We start from the raw sequence: 20,104 nt of genomic DNA on the forward strand, positions 1-20,104 counted from the left end.
TTATTTTCTCATTTATTACAAATAAAAAACAGAAATACCTTATTTACATAAGTACATAAGACCCATTGCTATGAGACTCGAAATTGAGCTTAGGTACATCCTGTTTCCATTGATCATCCTTGAGATGTTTCTACAACTTGATTGGAGTCCACCTGTAGTAGATTCAATTGATTGGACATGATATGGAAACGCACACACCTGTCTATATGAGGTCCGACAGTTGACAATGCATGTCAGAGCAAAAACCAAGCCATCATGGTGAAGGAATTGTCCGTAGAGCTCCGAGACAGGATTGTGTCAAGGCACAGATCTGGGGAAGGGTACAAAAAATGTCTGCAGCATTGAAGGTCCCCAAGAACACAGTGGCCTCCATCATTCTTAAATGGAAGAAGTTTGGAGCCACCAAGACTCTTCCTAGAGGTGACCAAGAACCTGATGGTCATTCTGACAGAGATCCAGAGTTCCTCTGTGGAGATGGGAGAACCTTCCAGAAGGACAACCATCTCTGCAGCACTCCACCAATCAGGCCTTTATGGTAGAATGGCCAGATGGAAGCCCACTTGGAGTTTGCCAAAAAGCACCTAAAGGACTCTCAAACCATGAGAAACATGATTCTCTGGTCTGATGAAACCAAGATTTAACTTTTTGGCCTGAATGAGAAGTGTCACGTCTGGAGGTAACCTGGCGCGGACTGGGAGACTAGTCAGGATCGAGGGAAATATGAACGGAGCATGATACAGAGAGATCCTTGATGAAAACCTGCTCCAGAGCGCTCAGGACCTCAAACTGGGGCAAAGGTTCACCTTCCAAAAGGACAACGACCCCAAGCACACAGCCAAGACAACGCAGGAGTGGCTTCAGGACAAGTCTCTGAATGTCCTTGAGTGGGCCAGCCAGAGCCTGGACTTGAACCGGATCAAACATCTCTGGAGAGACCTGAAAATAGCTGTGCAGCAACGCTCCCCATCCAACCTGACAGAGCTTGAGAGGATCTGCAGAGAAGCATGGGAAATCCCCCCAAAAACAAGTGTGCCAAACTTGTAGCGTCATACCCAAGAAGACTCAAGGCTGAAATCGCTGCCAAAGGTGCTTCAACAAAGTACTGAGTAAAGGATCTGAATACTTACAGTACCAGTCAAAAGTTTGGACACACTTACTCATTCAAAGATTTTTCTTTATTTTTACTATTTCCTACATTGTAGAATAAAACTATGAAATTACACAACAGGAATCATGTAGTAACCAAAAAAGTGTTCAACAAATCAAAATATATTAAGTAGCCACTCTTTGCCTTGATGACAGCTTTGCACACACTTGGCATTCTCTCAACCAGTTTCACCTGGAATGCTTTCCCAACAGTCTTGAAAGAGTTCCCACATATGCTGATAACTTGTTGGCTGCTTTTCCTTCACTCTGCGGTCCGACTCATCCCAAACCATCTCAATTGGGTTGAGTTTGGGTGATTGTACAGGCCCGGTCATCTGATGCTGCACTCCATCAATCTCCTTCTTTTGTCAAATAACCCTTACACAGCCTGGAGGTGTGTTGGGTCATTGTCCTGTTGAAAAACAACTGATAGTCCTGCTAAGCGCAATACCTGATGTGAGGGCGTATAGCTGCAGAATGATGTGGTAGTCATGCTGGTTAAGTGTGCCTTGAATTCTAAATAAATCACTGACAGTTTTACCAGCAAAGCAGCACCACACCATCACACCTCCTTCTCCATGCTTCACAGTGGGAACCACACATGTGGAAATCATCCGTTCACCTACTCTGCGTCTCACAAAGACACCATGGTTGGAAACAAAAATCTAAAATTTGGACTCAGACTAAAGGACAGATTTCCACCCGTCTCATGTCAATTTCTCATTTTTCTTGGCCCAAGGAAGTATCTTCTTCTTATTGGTGTCCTTTAGTAGAGGTTTCTTTGCAGCAATTTGACCATGAAGGCTTGATTCATGCAGTCTCCTCTGAACAGTTGATGTTGAGATGTGTCTGTTACTTGAGCTCTGTGAAGCATTTATTTGGGCTGCAATTTCTGAGGCTGGTAACTCTAATGAACTTATCCTCTGCAGCAGAGGTAGGTAACTGGGTCTTCCTTTCCTGTGGGGGTCCTCATGAGAGCCAGTTTTGTTTTAGCGCTTGATGGTTATTGCAACTGCACTTGAAGAAACTTTCAAAGTTCTTGAAATTTTCCGCATTGACTGACCTCTATGTCTTAAAGTAATAATAGACGTCGTTTCTCTTTACTCATTTCAGCTGTTCTTGCCATAATATGGACGTGTCTTTTACCAAATAGGGCTATCTTCTGTATACCACCCCTAACTTGTCAGAACACAACTGGTTGGCTCAAACACATTAAGAAGAAAATAAATTAACATTTAACAAGGCACACCTGTTAATTGAAATGCATTCCAGGTGACTACCTTGTGAAGCTGGTTGAGAGAATGCCAAGAGTGTGCAAAGCTGTCATCAAGGCAAAAGGTGGCTACTTTGAAGAATCTCAAATATAACATTTATTTTGAGTTGTTTAGCACTTTTTTGGTTACTACATGATTCCGTGTGTGTTATTTCATAGTTTGATGTCTTCACAACTACACAGTAATAAGGCTGTAATGTAACAAAATGTGGAAAAAGTGAAGGGGTCTGATTACTTCCGAATGCACTGTACACGCACATAGCGTGCGGACACATGATAGATCTGAAGGATTTATATCATCCAACTTTATTAGTCCACATACACATTATCCATCATCGACTACTCACATTCCAATATTGTTCAATGCAAAATAATGCATTTGACATTATTCTGCTGTAAATCCGCAAACATACAAAACATTAAGAACACCTTCCTAATATTGCTCTCAGAACAGCCCTTTATTTGTTGGGGCATGGACTCTACAAGGTGTTGAAAGTCTTCCACAGTGCTTCCCACGGTTGTGTCAAGTTGGCTGGATGTCCTTTAGGTGGTGGACCATTCTTGATACACACGGGAAAATGTTGAGGGCTAAAAACCCAGCTGCGTTTCAGTTCTTGACACTCAATATCATGCCACAAGGTAAGACCCAGATGCAGACACAGGAAGCAGATGGTTGGAGTCTTACAATGTTTATTAATCCAAAGGGGTAAGCAAGAGAATGGTCGTGGACAGGCAAAAAGGTCAAAACCAGATCAGAGTCCAGGAGGTACAGAGTGGCAGACAGGCACGTGGTCAAGGCAGGCAGAATGGTCAGGCACGCGGGTACAAGGTCCAGAAACAGGCAAGGGTCAAAACCGGGAGGATTAGAAAAAGAAGAATGCAAAAAGCAGGAGAATGGGAAAAACACTGGTTGACTTGGAAACATACAAGACAAACTGGCACAGAGAGACAGGAAACACAGGGATAAATACACTGGGGAAAACAAGCAACATCTGGAGGGGGTGGAGACAATAACGAGGACAGGTGAAACTGATCAGGGTGTAACACTCATACCGGTGCGCCTGGCACCTACCACCATACTCCGTTCAAAGGCACTTCAATATTTAGTCTTGCCAATTCACCCTCTGAACAGCACACATAAACAATCCATGTCTCAATTGTCTCAAGACTTAAAAATCCTTCTTTAACCTGCCTCCTCCCCTTCATCTACACTGATTGAAATGTATTTATCGTGTGACATGAGTAAGGGATCATAACTTTCACCTGGTCAGTCTGTCATAGAACGTTCCTAATGTTTTGTACACTCAGTGTATAACGTGAGTACATAAATAATGAAATAGCAAAGTGGGTCTTACAAACAAGATATCCCAGTAGGTCTGAACTGAATAAAGGAAACCACACATTAAAACATTTTCAGTGCATTGTGTTGTTGGGATGGTCATGGTTATGTTTGGGCGGATCTCAATCACCATGGTTCAGATGTGGTTGAACCTGCTCTCTGTCACGTTTGCGGTCTGTAAGCTGTTCCCACACAGGACACCACATGGCTCAGGGCCTTTAGGTCTTCTCATGTCCAACTGAGGCTTCATATAAATGGTGGTGAGATAGCGTTTAAACATATGGTTTGTATATTGTGTGTGTTTCCCTAGATACCGGTGTCCTATAAAACAAATAAACAGATGAACGTACAATTGACAATGTTGGCTGTTGGCTCACTATTTGAGCACAAGCGAATGTATTGTGACACTATAAAAAACTCATTATTTTTGTGTGAAGAATTACCTCAGAGTCCTTGAGCACTGTGAGTTAGCCCTTGTAGGTTAGGGTTATAGCTGTGAAGACATATATCCCCAGGGATAGTCTGTGTTCTGTATCTGCACTGCCTCTGCCATCTTGAACATCACAAGATTGTGGCAGAGAGGCGCATGGGTGGGGCTCTCTCAGCACAGCTTACACATTCATGGCCATGTGGCAAATACTGTAGCTCGGTGACATCAGAAGTGATGGGCAATGGTCTCTGTCTCCCTCTGTGGGGAAGAGAGATAACTGCATGTGTAAACAGTATAGACTTTACGTCCGTCCCCTCGCCCTGACCTGGGAGCAAAAAGATGAAGGCACTGGAGGCAAAGCTCATAAGTACACCACAGGAGGTTGGTGGCACCTTAATTGGGGAGAACAGGCTCGTGTTAATGGCTGGAGCGGAATCAGTGGAATGGTATCAAATACATCAAACACTTGGTTTCTATGTGTTTGATGCCATTCCATTTGCGCCGTTCGGGCCATTATTGTAAGCTGTTCCCCCCTCAGAAGCCTCCTGTGATACACAGATATGATTTACAGTGTTTGATTAAATTCCATTTAATACAACTTCATTCTGAAATTATTCAGTAATTACAATTATTATGGGTTTATTATATTCATGAAACATCACATACTTACTACTGCATTTAATCATCATGTCAGACATTTACTGTGGTGAGCCAGGCCTACTAGTTTTTCTATGATTATGCGGAACTATTGCGTTCTCTACTGCAGGTTGTAGGGATAAATATACAGAGCGGACTGGACTAAATTTCATGGTTGACTAGATCTCTTGGAAAGCATTACACTGGTAAGTGTTTATTTATTTGATTACGCTAAAAACATGCAGATATTTGATTTTCCTTAAAGTTAGTCGTATAAATAAGTATTCCCACACATTTCCGGGTGGTGGTTACTCTTGACAGACACGGAGTAACAAGGGAACTGAAAACAAGATAATACTCCGAGGCCTGGCTGCTAGCATCGACAGCTAGCTAGTTAGCTAATGTCATCTGACTGATGAGTAAACTGTTCGTTTATGGCTGTTGAAAGCAATATGTCAACTTGCTTGTTATGGCTGATGAAAGCAATATGTCAACTTGCTTGATGGATGTTGTACCCATTCTTTATGATTTTTACATCATTAGTCTAATAGTTCGTATTGCTCAATGTTTTACAGCCTCCTGTTGCGAGCTGATTAAACGTTAGCTTACTAGCCGTAACGTTAGCTAATCACACTGACAGCTTGCCTGAAGATACCGGCCCTACCGTAACTCTTGTTTACAATGAGCTGCACTGGGGTTGGAACGCAATCATGGTTACATTTTAGCAGAAGATACTACTCTACAATTAAGCTTGTTTTCACAAAGCTTAGAATGCAATCAAGGTTACATTATCCTGCCCTGAACTTAGCCACTGTTACTAACGGGCTACCACCCAGTACTCTACCCTGCACCTTAAGACACTGCTGCCCTATGTACATAGTCATTGAACACTGGTCACTTTTTAATAATGTTTACATACTGTTTTACCCACTTCGTGTGTGTGTGTGTGTGTGTGTGTGTGTGTGTGTATATTGCATTCTGGTCAAGGCTCATCCTATATAACTACTGCTGTACACACATTTTCTATTCTTATACTGCCCAATTGGCTGCCCGCAGATCAATTTCCTCCTTGGGGCGAACTGAGTCATGGTCTCAACTTACTGTTGCGAGGTAGAATACACAAGGTGCAATTTTGAAATTTGGTTGCGCATCAACAGTTCTCTTGTTATATCAGTCACTGATGGTCACCAATTAGCCCATGTCAGCTAAATGTTTCTATTGGTAAGTTAATCTAGCAGCAAGCTATCTAAACTTGTATGTCGAATTTGAGCCTGGGGGGGCCCTCATTGATTTTGTTAGTCTCACTCAGATATCATATTTAAAAACTGCATGCATTTGTCTCCGCCGCATGGCAAAATGAGTAGAATTGCATGTAATTAAAACACTGCGGCCCCTCATAAGTTGTGATTTTTTTTTTTTGCCACACCGCATCAAAGCTGTCCATCCCTGGTCTTTACACACCAACATATATGTTTATATTCCGGACTCTGACATTTCTCTTTTTAATATTTATTTTATTTTTGTGTATTGTTCGGTATTACTGCACTGTTAGAGCTGTGATAACATTTGTGTAAGCGACAAACAAATCAAATGTTATTGAAGACACCATGGAGCTGGAGCGGGATATGGGTTGGAAAATGTACCTCAATGCAGGGATCGAATATGCCACTTTACTCCAAATGTTACCCTTATCCACACCAATACATTGAGAAGATTGAAATACTACCAGTTTTCCTGAAACTTCCCTTTTCATCCTCATGCTAGCTAGCAGTAGCCACCGCAGCCATTTTGGAATGGCAGTTTCATCGTCTTTGGTATCATGACATTCGTACATTTGTTTGTGCATGCCGCCACCTATTGTGCAGTAGTGTGTGGTCGATCACGTTACATTTTGTGATACAAAAATAAAAAGGAAGAGGGAAATGGAGAAAAAAATTCACCACCAACTAACCCTACACCTATATACCACTATTTCATACAAGTAAAAATCCACACCCCATTCAACTACTTTGACCCTAACTGATCCTACACCAGGCCAATGGCATGGAAGGACGGGACTCTTTTGTTCAACACACCTTAACTCTTCTGCAGTAAAACTCAAACACCCAAGTACTTCTCTGCAGATGCCACCACAACATCTGTTTTCTATAAATGACGTTCTATTTCTGCAGTACAGTTGATAAACATGGCAATGAACGCTAAGATACCAACCTTATGAAGCACAAATGCATATCACTCTGTATTGGCCTAGCTCTACTGCTCACCCTTGACCCATAATCCTCTACTGTTTTCACTGCCTCAGCATACTGCACCTTCTGTTCGACACTGACCCTGGCAACCTCAACCTGTCTCTCTTGCACTGGGCACTTCTGATCCCCAGCAACATGGGCACCCCCACAGTTTTTCCACTGATACTACACATTTGTTTGTCTCATGTGCTCCTGCACACTTCTCACATCATGGAATCTCCCTCCTACACACTGCTGCAATATGACCATAAGCTTGATATCTAAAACACCATAGTGGGTTCAGCACAAAAGCTCTCACGGGATAACTGACATATCATAACGTGACTGTCAGGTAAAGACCTTCATGTCTTAAAGTATTGATGGACTGTTTCTCTTTGCTTATTTGAGCTGTTCTTGCCATAATATGGACTTGGTATTTTACTAAATAATGCAATTTTCTGTATACCACCCCTACCTTGTCAGAACACAACTGATTGGCTCAAATGCATTAAGAAAGAAAGAAATTCCACAAAATAACTTTTAACAAGGCACACCTGTTAATTGAAATGCATTCCAGGTGACCACCTCACAAAGCTGGTTGAGAGAATGCCAAGAGTGTGCAAAGCTGGTACTGTATAGTGTATCAAAGAATACACAGTGCGGTTTGTACTTGGCGCCATTCTTCCTGAAACGCATCTTCCCTCTGCACTCCACTCTTCTTTTTCTTCCTCGCTGTCCGTAATGACGTCTGTTCGTTAACCACGCTATTGCAGTGCCTTCTTCCTCTGTATTGCTTTCAGACTACACACTGAGGGCATTTTTCCAAAACCCATCTGTTCCTTAGCCAGACTTTTGGGCTATCTCCGTACTCTCCATGCTTGTTCAACCACGGAATGGCAGTGTCAGCCAATCATATCCTTTTGTTGTTCAACACAACGTGCCATTCCCTAATGACTGCTGTGGTTGAGGACGAAAAGGGCAGTTTTCCGGGAAAACTAGCAGTAGCCTTCGATCTTCTCGATGGAGCATTGTGGATAAAGGTACAGTGGAATCCCTGAATTTAAACACGTTTTCTGACCCATATCTCGTACTGGCTCAACGCTGTCTTAATGTAACCATGATTGCGTTCTGACCCCAGTGCAGCTCAGTGTAAACAAGTGTAACGGTAGAGTTGGTGTCTTCTGGCAAACTGACAGCCAGCTCGTTAGCAACCTGTGTTTTTATGAGGTAAGTTAGCTAACGTTAGCTGTTGTTGGCCAAAGATATTCTTATCTCGTATTGTACTCACTCAACCTTTGTTATATTTTAGTTTTCATGTGTTTATTGGTAGTGGTCGACCGATTTAATTAGGGCCGATTTCAAGTTTTATTTTTGGGCGCCAATTTAAAAAATATATATATATTTTTTTAACCTTTTATTTAACTAGGCAAGTCAGTTAAGAACACATTCTTATTTTCAATGACTGCCTAGGATCGGTGGGTTAACTGCCTTGTTCAGGGGCAGAACGACAGATTTTCACCTTGTCAGCTCGAGGGATCCAATCTTGCAACCTTACAGTTAACTAGTCCAACGCTCTAACCACTTGCCTCTCATTGCACTCCACGAGGAGCCTGCCTGTTACTCGAATGCAGTAGAAGGCAAGGTAAGTTGCTAGCTAGCATTAAACTTATCTTATAAAAAAACAATCAATTAATCAATCATAATCACTAGTTATAACTACACATGGTTGATGATATTACTTGTTTATCTAGCGTGTCCTGCATTGCATAAAATCGATGCAATGCTGGGGGATGATTTAACAAAAGCGCATTTGCGAAAAAAGCACAATCGTTGGACAACTGTACCTAACCATAAACACCACTGCCTTTCTGCAAATCAATACACAGAAGTATATATTTTTAAACCTGCCAAATTAGCTAAAAGAAATCCAGGTTAGCAGGCAATATTAACCAGGTGAAATTGTGTCTTTTCTCTTGCGTTCATTGCACGCAGAGTCAGGGTATATGCAACAGTTTGGGCAGTCTGGCTCATTGCGAACTAATTTGCCAGAATTTTATGTAATTATGACATAACATTGAAGGTTGTGCAATGTAACAAGAATATTTAGACTTAGGGATGCCACCCGTTAGATAAAATACCAAACGGTTCCGTATTTAACTGAAATAATAAACGTTTTGTTTCCGGATTTGACCATATTAATGACCAAAGGCTCGTATTTCTGTGTGTTATAATGAAGTCTATGATTTGATATAGCAGTCTGACTGAGCGATGGTAGGCAGCAGCTGGCTCATAAGCATTCATTCAAACAGCACTTTTGTGCGTTTTGCCAGCAGCTCTTCGCAAGCACAGTGCTGTTTATGACTTCAAGCCTATCAGCCTAATGGCTGGTGTAACCAATGTGAAATGGTTAGCTGGGTGTGCACTAATAGCGTTTCAAACGTCACTCACTCTGAGACTTGGAGTAGTTATTCCCTTTGCTCTGCAAGGGCTGCGGCTTTTGTGGAGCGATGGGTAACGCTGCTTCGAGTGTGGCTGTTGTCGACGTGTTCCTGGTTCGAGCCCAGGTAGGGGTGAGGAGAGGGACGGAAGCTATACTGTTACACTGGCAATACTATAGTGCCTATAAGAACATCCAATAGTCAAGGTAAATGAAATAGTCCTATAAATACTATATTAACTACAACCTAAAACCTCTGACCTTGGAATATTGAAGTCTCATGTTAAAAGGAACCACCAACTTTCATATGCTCATGTTCTGAGCAAGGAACTCAAACGTTAGCTTTTCTACATGGCACATATTGCACTTTTACTTCTCCAACACTTTGTTTTTGCATAATTTAAATCAAATTGAACATGTTTCATTATTTATTTGAGGCTAAATAGATTTTTATTGCTGTATTATATTAAGTTAAAATAAGTGTTGTAATTGTCGTTATTACAAATACTTTTTTTTTTTTTTTAATCGACCAATTTAATTGGTATCGGCTTTTTTGGTCCTCCAATAATCGGTATCGACGTTGAAAAATCATAATCGGTCGACCTCTATTTATTGGATTGCGTTGAGCTGCAAAGTAGTATTGTTGACAGTTTAGTTTGGTGGGTCTTCCAATGTATGCTGGCTACCGGTACTAGAAGTTGCTTCGACGCAACTAAGCCAGTTTGTTGGGACGTTTGGCTGTTATCAAGAGATTAATAGAAAACATATTACACACAATGCTAAAGTCTTTCTCCCACCGTCCCTTGAAAGCAAGCAAGCCCCAATTACAAAGAGAAGCTAGAGCCCTAGGTGGGCAAGTTGATGTGCAATGATTTGTTGAATCCAACCCAGTTGTTTATAGTTGTATGGATAGGGAGTAGGAGAGCGTGTCTGTTATCTAACATATTGAATGCAGCAGGTGGAGAGATGAGCCTCTTCCCTGTGATTGACACATATGTGCCGGAAGCAGCCAATGGGGTGGATACACCAGACTCCCCTGGATCCTGCAGTGAGAATGGCCCGCACATCTACTCCCCTACTACTCCCTCGCAGCTCCTGAAGTTTGGGGGCAGGGTGCCAAGGCCTGGGCACGGATCCCTCGATGGGACCCCTGAAGAGACTGAGAACTGTGTGGATGGAGAGAGAGCATGCCATGTGCAAGAAGACCCCATAGACACTCCTCACAACTACATGTCCCATTCGGACAAACAACACAAAGATACGCTCCTATCAAAGCCCTCCCGCCCCACTGCCACATGCGCGGCAGACACAAACCCACACGCGGCACCTCAAGACATGTCCCTCACTGGACCCCTCCAAACAGATGAGCCCCTAAATGATGTTCTGTCTAGAGACTCACAGCATACCGCCACCGCAACAAGCATTCCATCCAAAGACACAGCCCTACAGAGGGACACTCCCAGTGCAGACAGACTTCTGTCAGAGACCGAACACACAGAGCCTTGTAACTGCTGTTCTGTAGAAACAGAGGAGGAGAAGCAGGAGGAGGAGAGCCAGGAGCAGCATTCAGGAAACACCCAGGCGGAAGTCTCAGCTCAGGTGAGTCTGCCATATTGACCGCTACTGCCCCTGTACATAATCGTTGAAGTGCCAGAGCCAACAGCTCAAGAATAGAAAATTGTACTTTAACCATTGTAATGCGGAAATGTTTTGTTTTTGTATGGATTTTTTGACCACCTGCAATAGTAAGGATAATACATGTGTTTGTTCATACGTCTGGTACCGGTATGTAAGACTGCCTCTTCATCTCAGCTTACAGAGGAGCCCTCAGCAGCAGCTCCCAGCCCAAGCTCTGCCCCAGCCAAGAGGAATTCATCAGACAGCAGCCCCTGCCCGCCCCACGTCATGGCCCAGGTGCATGTGCGGAACGTCCCCGAGCGGGAGCGCATCGTCCGGGGCATGCAGGACAGCAAGAGTCTGGATGAGATCAGCCAGGCGTGCGGAGGAGGGGGTGGCAGCCGGGGGGGCCAACCAGAGGGCCGCAGGGCCACCATCTCCTCTGCCCTGGAGCTGGAGGGAACAGTCAGCCACGACGGGGACCTGACCCACTTCATCTGCCGCAACCTGGAGCAGAAGATCAAGATGAGCTCCAAGCCCAGCCTGGACTGTGACTGTGACTGTGAGTAAAACACCGGAGGACGGATGGTTATTCTCCTGGGTTGTATTCATTAGGCACCAAACTGACTAAAACAGGGAGAGATCACCTGAACTTGTCCAGTACGATACACATGTTTTCTGTTGCAAAACGTTTTGCTACAGTTTACCTGAATACGACCCTGGTGATCAGTGAAATGCTGATTCACAAACGGCCTTTTCTGTTATGATTTCAGTGATGCGTCAGTGTTAGAAGCTGCAGTTGAAGGCCGAGTTCCAAATCAAATAAATTCTTCCCCTTTCCTCTTGTGATTAGATTAGCACCCTTAGGAAGGGTGGGAGGACGGATGAGTGTCCTAGCACTGCTTGGATGAGGGAGGCTGATTTGGTTTGCTTTGTAGACTGTCGAGATAAGGTAGTAATTTCCTGTGTGTGTTTGTGTCTCTCTTTCTGTGTCCAGCGGACTGCTCGGGTTCCATCAGTAGCAGGGGTCGGGGGTCGTCGTTGCGGCAGCCGGCAGACATCCCTCCCATCGACCCTGCTGTCCTGGTGGACCTACAGAGACACACTCAGGATGTTGCCCACAGTGTGGAGCTGATGATGCGCAGCCTCAACGGAACCATCCAGAACGTACGTGAGCTCAGTTTGTTCACAAACATGGACCATTTTGATCTGCGTTCAACTATCCTTTTAGTCCTGCCCTGATATACATTGCTTATTGTAAGTTGCTGATATTAAGGGTTTGCTATTAAGGGTCTGCTGTGTTAATAGCTGAGTTTACAAAACATTAAGAACAGACAGGTGAATCCAGGTGAAAGCTATGATCCCTTATTGATGTCACCTGTTAAATCCACTTCAATCAGTGTAGATGAAGGGGAGGAGATGGGTTAAAGAAGGATTTTTAAGCCTTGAGACATGGATTGTGTATGTGTGCCATTCAGAGGGTGAATGGGAAACACAAACCATTTAAGTGCCTTTGGTATTAGGTGCCAGGTGCACTGGTTTGAATGTGTTAAGAAGTGCAACATTGCTGGGTTTTTCAAACTCCACAGTTTCCAGTGTGTTTCAAGAATGGTCAACTGACAACTGTGGGAAGCATTGGAGTCAACATGGGCCAGCATCCCAACATGGGCCAGCATCCCAACATGGGCCAGCATCCCAACATGGGCCAGCATCCCAACATGGGGCCAGCATCCCAGTAGAACGCCTTCGACACGTTGTAGAGTCCATGCCCTGACGAATTGAGGCTGTTCTGAGGTTAAAAGGGGGTGCAACTCAATGTTAGGAAGGTGTTCCTAATGTTTGTACACTCAGTGTATGTCTTTATCTGTGTGTGTCCAGATGACAGCGCTGAGTGTGGGATACATCCAAACCTACAGAGACTCAGTGGACAGCCTGGGGGAGTCTGTTGACATGAGCATAAAGGTGAGAGAAGCGCGAGCTTGGCTATGAGGTAAATTATGATCAATGGCAATCATGGATACTTGTTGTGTCATAAGTATATGATATGTGCTCACTTCCTCCATGTATTCAATCGTGTGTGTGTTCATAGGGAATGTACACGCTGATGGCGCGCTGTGAGGAGCTTGATCGTTCCATGCAGCCTATCCACACCCTGGCTGCCCAGATCCGGGACATCAAGCGCACCCTGGATGCCCTGGAAGCTATTTGCAAGTAGCCCCTCCACCCTGGAGGCCCCTGACCCTCATCCACTGCAAACACTTTGTTAACCTAATGACCCCCCTGGAATCACTGCTACTAATCATGCCAGCTTCATGGGTGATCTACATTAACCCCCTCTCCTCACCCCTCCCCATGGAGACGCCCCTCCCCGCCCCTGAGATCCTCGCTCGGCTAGGAGCCCTCCACCTGACAGAACTTGAAGGAAACGGAACACTTGATGCTTTTCTAAATGTATTCCCGTCCGACCCATTTGGTTCAGATTGCACTAACTGCTGCTGCCCACACGGTGGCACTCTCTCCCTCAAGTTATCATTACTCATTGTGTATCTATTATTTAATGTTTTACTTTTCTATTATTTCTCAGTTTTCTTTCTCTGTATTGTCAGGAAGGGCCTGTTGTTTATGAAGCATGTGCCGAATAAGGTCTGATTTGTATGGAGCATGAGCTTTAGGAACGATTGTGATAAGATTTAGATGTTAGTCATTTCTTAGGCCGGTTCCTGAAACTGCCTGTGGCAGGTTTTAATAGTGACATGAGACAGCTGAAGGTGTGGGGGTACATATTATATTGTATAAAGGGCAGTCCCTCCATGTTATATACCTGTTAGTTATCAGGCTGTTACCAACCAAAAGCCAATCCCTGTAAAGCTCTCCTCTGTTCCCTGGATAGATTGTTGTGCTTTAGGAGACTGTGGTACCTTTTGGCACATCACAGGCTGGCTGGTAGGTAGGCCTGTCTCAATTTCTAACATATCTATTTGGCTTAAATTGTGTTGCCATGGTGAGAGGTTCTGGACAGCCGTTACATGTAACATGCCCTTACAGGACTTGTATGTTACCAGATGTCGTCAGACCTGCTGAAGACCCACCTAGATAAGGCAGCACCCACACACTGGATATAAAAGGGGATGGGCTGTAAGACTATAGACTTTGGGGGGGACGCATGTTTGTCTGGGGAGAGAGGGATGGCCTCTAACTGCTCTTAATAATATCTCTGTACAATCAGAAGCACCTTTGTGCATATCTTTCTGTAACAAAACAATGATTTTTGTCCTAAGTGTATATTTTAAGAAAAATAACGAATTTACATGAGCTGCAAAGAGTAGCTGTCTGTTTTTGTTCCTTGTTTGGTTGTGATGACATGAGTGCATAGATACAGGACATCTAGAGTGCATCCAATACATTTTATATAACATATTAGTACATTTCCACAGAAAAAAGGCATGATTTATTGTAATCACAGTAGCATGACCAGTAAGAACACAAAGGTAATGGTGAAATCATCTCAGTTGATATGACTGCAGAAACATGTTGTAGAATGTCTGTTTGAGGAAACCAACTTGGGAACCATATTACAACAAAGCCATTCACATGTAAGGAATAGAGAGAAGAAAAGTGTGCAGATTAACAAAAATTAGTACATTTTTGTCATTTAGCAGATACTCTTATCCAGAGCAAGTAGGGTTAAGTGCCTTGCTCAAGGGCACAGTGACAAACTTTTCATCTAGTCTGCTTGGGGATTCGAACTCGCGACGTTTCAGTTACTGGTCCAATGCTCTTAACCGCTAGGCTACCTACCGCCCCAGAAACATCCAGTACTGCCTTGTTATGAAGTGAACACACACACAACTGTCGACGAGACAAGTACGGCAATGTTAACCGCATCCTATGAATAAAAAGTGCATTTGTTTGTTTAGACAACACAGACCCCAAAAAAGGATCCACTTTCCAAAATAAAAATCTAATTTTCAGATTTCATTTTTAGAAATAGATATTTTTTTGTACCATGCTCCTTTGTTATACACTAATGCGACAGTCTTTAGCCTGACCTGATAGTCCTGCAGGTTAGTCAGCCTGAACACAGACTTATGTCTGAACTCCTAAGGCTTAAAGCTGTGGTTAATACCAGCAGTAGAGATAGGAGAGGTGCAGTGAGTGACGGTCCACTGTGGTTCAAGAGAGCGAGGGTGGGGCTGGTTTCCTGGTTCAGCTCACTCAATAAGGGGGGATTCAGTCTGGCTGGAAGGGCACTCTGTGCCCTGACCTCAGCCCTGTCCTTGAGGACCTCATCGGTGACTGGCCCCTCCAGGGACTCATAACACTGGCACTTTAAGTCCCTCTTCCAGGCCTCCAGGTTGCCAGGGTCCAGCTGGTCCGTGACCTGCACCATCTCTACCTTCCTCTCTGTCATCAGAAAGTTGAAGGGCGGCAGGTGCAGGTAGGCGGAGCTCTTGGATTTGTGGCGCAAGCAGTGGCCACGCCCCTGGCATAGGGAAACGGCTGTGGTCACGTTGACGGCATACGGGCCCAGAACCTCAAGCATGAATGTGACTAGCTCTGAGTAGGCTGTCTGGGGGGAGACACAGACAGAGGGGAAATGTCATTCGCAAACCTCAGACACAGTTACATTAGTATGACTGACAATGTATGGAAGATTTAAGAGAACTGAGTCCTTGTCAATAGCGACCCGTCATTCAAGGCAGGTGGGGCAGAGCCCCACATTTTTAGCAATGCCTGTTTTGCATGTTATTTTGGCATTAATACATGTCACATATCAGTTTGCAAACCATGTCAATTCTTTTTTTAAATATATCATTGAGTTTATAAAGCTCATTACAATCATGGTCTCTCTTGTTTTCTTGAATAAGGCAGCTCCAAAATGCAGGTGTTTCATCTAAGCTCAGTGCTTTCTTTGGTGGTGGGGCAAGCCAGCAGAAAATATGGAGCTTTGCGTCGTGATTGATTCAGTGTTTTGTCACTCATGGGGACACTACATCACTGCCAAGTCTAAGGGTATAGATTGAAAATTCAAGCCCCTTGGGTGCTGCCATCGAGTTACATTAGAAGTGCCCATCCAAGAAGGCTCAAGGTCGTTGGCCACAGATAAAATTACGTCAAATCACGTTATATGTTGTCGTGACGTTGTATTAGTTAATGTGACGGCTGTTGTTTATCGAATGATTAAAGTTTCTAATTGCGTGATTAAGTGAATCAAGCAATTATTAACTCATTAACCTGGGGCACCATGGGAAAACTAGTTTTTATTGAGTTTCTATTTCCCAAATTAACTCAAAGAATATCCGAATATCGATTTTACAACAGCCGCTAATCAACCAGTTGCTTCTACCAATCTCGTTCTGAACGCCTTATAGCCCGTGAATCTGCACGGACCCGGGTCTCACCAATGATTTCAAAACAAAAATGACATACATTTTCATATTCCATCTATCGTCATGACCACCATTGTGGCTGACATTAACCATTGTTCCAAAGTCCCTTTATTTCATGTTTAATGTTCTAAGGCTGGTTCTCCATAGTAACAGGACAAAGGAATTTGTCTGTGGCCTGAGATTTACCAGGGCCGTGAGGGGTCATAAAACTCCCCACATCTTCAGACCCCTAGATCTCTCCTCCTCTGTTGGGGTTGAGAGATAATCTGTAGGGTTGTGGTCTCCTGTAACCTGACCTGGTCAGGACAATCATGACAATGTACAGTAGCTTTGGTTGGACTGATCTTGTCAACATCATACTTTCAAATTCTTAGCTAGCACTTATCATCATGAAGCAAGTCGACAATCTACTGGAAAATCCTTTTTAATCCTTGTCATAAGAAGAGAAATTATAGATAAAATGTCTCGATGCTCATCGGCCATTGGACATAAACATTACACAACAAGTTGGAAATAGCAAATTCAACAAAGAGTGGTTCGGAAGGAATCAGTGGCTAAATACAAGCTTGCAAAGCAATCACTACCCTGCTATTCAGTGGAGTGGATGTGTGGTCCCAAGTCTAAGATTAAGGGGCTCCTTTCCTAGTTTAAAATGATAAACATTCAACATTGGCCATGCTGTCAATTAAGCATGATATGTGCCGCGGTCAAAATAACAAGTCGGAACTTCAAAATCTAACTCGTAAGTTCAAGACAACTAGGAACTCAGGAATAACGAGCTACGACTGGGAAAATACGTTTTGAACTTTCATCCAACTCGGAATTGTAAATCCGGGTACTCGGGCCTCTTTCTAGAGCTATGACCTGAAGATCACTGACATCATCAAGATTCAACCTTTTTTTCCCAGTTCTCTTGAAAGCACCATAAATCCAGAGAATGCCAGACTTCGATGACAGAGTTTGATGACAAAATTTGCCCGTGAAGGACTGCCGTGCTACCTTCCTGTTCAAGTGAGCACAGCACAAAAAGGTGAGTCCAAAAATGTCTTGTATGCTGCTGCATAAATGATGTCATATGCCAGGGAGATATGTATACTGTAGCTAAGAAAGTAATACTAAGTGTATGTTGTGTAGTAAGCTGTTAGTAGCCCATGTGCCTCACCCTAATAATTTGGTCTATTTTCACCTCTTAACTTCACCTACTGTTCTAACTTGGTGTGCACATGTAGCCTATAAACTGTGTTTGAGAAATGTCTGCTTATATGCCCCCTTTATTTATCCTACGGTTCTGACTTGGTGTACAGGGAGAACACTAATAACGGCCCATGTTCTGAATTATGTCGCTGTACATTTCAAAAGTGATGAACAAATAGTTATATTGATGACGTCCTTCCTAGTTCACTCATTGTCTTAATCGAAATTACGGATAGCCTCTAATCAGCTTGTCATTCCCTTATGCCATAGTTTGTACATCTTAATTGTCAGTAGAAACCATGCTTTTTTAAGCAAGTCAGCCATATCAGCTATGTTTTTTTAAAGGCAGTAAATGAGGCTGAATGAACTGTTTTGCTGCCAGACAAGGCACCACTGATAGCCAGGTGTAGCAGTGGTAAGGTGTTGGGACTGCTGTTGGGACAGCTTTATGTAGACACTGTTTGTCACCGTTATAGTGCTATTAATGTATTGGTTAGTGTTGTGTAGTGGCTTTGCTGGCATGCATCCCACATGTTATTTTTTTGCCCCACCAAGATTTACACGCTAAAATTGCCACTGGTCCTTGTAGAGAAGACACCTGGATCGTTCTCCCAGAGGATAACCCCTGCTACCCCCATGGCAGCACTCTAACCAATACCGTTGACCAAGTCCACCTGAGGGAACATCACACATTAGTTACAGACCCACCAGACAGAGAAACCACTATCAAAAATATGGTAACATCCACTTCCATCTCACATCACATCTCTCACCTCATACAGAAAAGAGTTAGTTGACGTATTGACACTACTGACTAATAGGAACACAGGAAGGTCGTAGGCGGTCTCAGCCAAGCTTGTCACTCTCAGTGCCTCTCAGATCTGATTAGATGTGTACAGTCTGGCCCTTGAGATCCTGCCCTGCAGCTTCTCTAGCGTGAGGACAAGGTAGAGGGCTGAGCAGCGTTTCCATAGCCATAGCGGCACGTCGTTCAACGCCATTTCAGCAGCGGGACAGCGGCCCGTGTAATTGGATATCGACTGGGGGGGCCAGAGTTGTAGTAGTTGGGGTACTAGGACACGCCCCACAGAGCCTTGGGGCGGAGCCTCATCTCCTACAGTGTCTCCATTAGGATGGACTGGGCCGCCATCTCAAAGTCCACCTGGGGGACGGGATGACATCATTATTATGAGACAACTGGCATAGTGAATAGCATCTATAACATCTGTTTATCCTATCACTATAAACTGGCACTGTCGTGATGAGGATCTTACCTGAGACCACTTCTCCACCTCCTCTGTGGTCCAGTTAGGGAAGAATGTCCTCAGTAGAGCCCTCCAGGTAGATGCCCTGTTTCTCAAGGTTCCTTCCCCACTGCTGGGAACACTGGCCCCAACCCAGTACCCCCATTCCCTGGTACCCCAGTACCCCGGAGAGGGTAGTGCGGCCGCGAGATCCTCCTGTGTATTCTGGAGGTGTCCTTCCGGTCTGAGGTGTTGGGGAAGGCCTCCGTTCAGAGGTGTTGGGGAAGGCCTCCGTTCACAGGCTGGTCCTGGTCAGTGTAATAAGGGTACTTCCCCAGAGTGTCCTCATAAAACATGGCCAAGCAGCCTTCTCTCTCCATCCCAATGGCTCCTGCGTCCAGAACCCACCTTGTTGGCTACTCCCCATAGTAATAGGAAAGTCTGCCCTGGTGACAGAGAGATGCGGGCAGGCTTTGTGGGACCACCAAGGCAGCGGGAGGTGAGGAACATCAAGAGGAGGAATGGTAGGAGGGCCCTGTGTGGCCCAGTGTTGAACCCTGCCTGGACCACGAGCTCAGTCCACGCCATGGAGCTGCCTGCTGCCTCTGTGTCTCACCATGGTTCCAGGTCCTCACAACCAACCATAGCCCTGGGAACACAACACTGAAAGACCCTCACCTCAGCTGTCAACATGTGGAGGCAACACATTGCTACAGTATGTAAAGTTAACAAATGACATGTATGCGGCAGCACCAGCAGAGGAGACGTAGACTAGAGGAAAAGGATGCCTCAGAAAGGCAATTACCAAGAGTTAATTACCAAGAGTTAATTTGATTCATGAGTGCCGCCCACATTGGCCAGAGATGCTGCTCAGGAATACTACTCAGTAGTGCAGCAGAGGGAGTCATGCCAAAGACAACTACAAAAAACCAACAGGCTTTTTGTTATACTACACTGTGATTTTTGATCACTACCGTTATAGCCCTGTGAAAGACAGTAAATCCCTAATACCGGACATTTTTAAGAATCGGTCCTATTTTGGGTAAAGCTCTAATCTTTTAACAGTAATCTGCTTTTGTTTGTTTTACTGATCAGGAGTGAAGGGGAGGGTACACCACCAAGCATGTGAACATGTAGGATTCGATGTCAAACCTAAAGGATTAACTACCT

The 20,104-nt window shown here is 44.1% G+C and overlaps 1 protein-coding gene and 1 pseudogene across 2 annotated transcripts; one reads left to right on the forward strand and one right to left on the reverse strand.

Moving 5' to 3' along the window:
* Window positions 1–4,926: 4,926 nt before the first annotated feature.
* LOC112222099 (BLOC-1-related complex subunit 6) lies at window positions 4,927–14,418 on the forward strand. 2 transcript variants are annotated; one of them, XM_024384712.2, is made up of 6 exons: window positions 4,927–5,030; window positions 10,445–11,088; window positions 11,302–11,668; window positions 12,104–12,273; window positions 12,985–13,068; window positions 13,196–14,418. In XM_024384712.2, the coding sequence occupies exons 2-6, from the start codon at window positions 10,456–10,458 to the stop codon at window positions 13,319–13,321; spliced, it is 1,380 nt and encodes a 459-aa protein (XP_024240480.1). In that variant the 5' UTR covers window positions 4,927–5,030; window positions 10,445–10,455; the 3' UTR covers window positions 13,322–14,418. The 2 variants fall into 2 exon arrangements, with proteins under 2 accessions (XP_024240480.1, XP_024240481.1); XM_024384713.2 differs by lacking the exon at window positions 4,927–5,030 and adding an exon at window positions 8,649–8,694.
* A 788-nt stretch (window positions 14,419–15,206) lies between these two features.
* LOC112221552 lies at window positions 15,207–19,522 on the reverse strand (annotated as a pseudogene).
* Between the last annotated feature and the right edge of the window lie 582 nt (window positions 19,523–20,104).

This window comes from Oncorhynchus tshawytscha, linkage group LG22, assembly GCF_018296145.1.
Source record: "Oncorhynchus tshawytscha isolate Ot180627B linkage group LG22, Otsh_v2.0, whole genome shotgun sequence".
Classification (NCBI taxonomy): Eukaryota; Metazoa; Chordata; class Actinopteri; order Salmoniformes; family Salmonidae; genus Oncorhynchus; species Oncorhynchus tshawytscha.

Coding starts and splice junctions, on each gene's coding strand:
- LOC112222099 (XM_024384712.2), top strand. CDS start 10,456: ATGAGCCTCTTCCCTGTGATTGACACATATGTGCCGGAAGCAGCCAAT. Junction 11,089..11,301: donor AGGCGGAAGTCTCAGCTCAG/GTGAGTCTGCCA, acceptor TCTTCATCTCAG/CTTACAGAGGAGCCCTCAGC. Junction 11,669..12,103: donor CCTGGACTGTGACTGTGACT/GTGAGTAAAACA, acceptor TTCTGTGTCCAG/CGGACTGCTCGGGTTCCATC.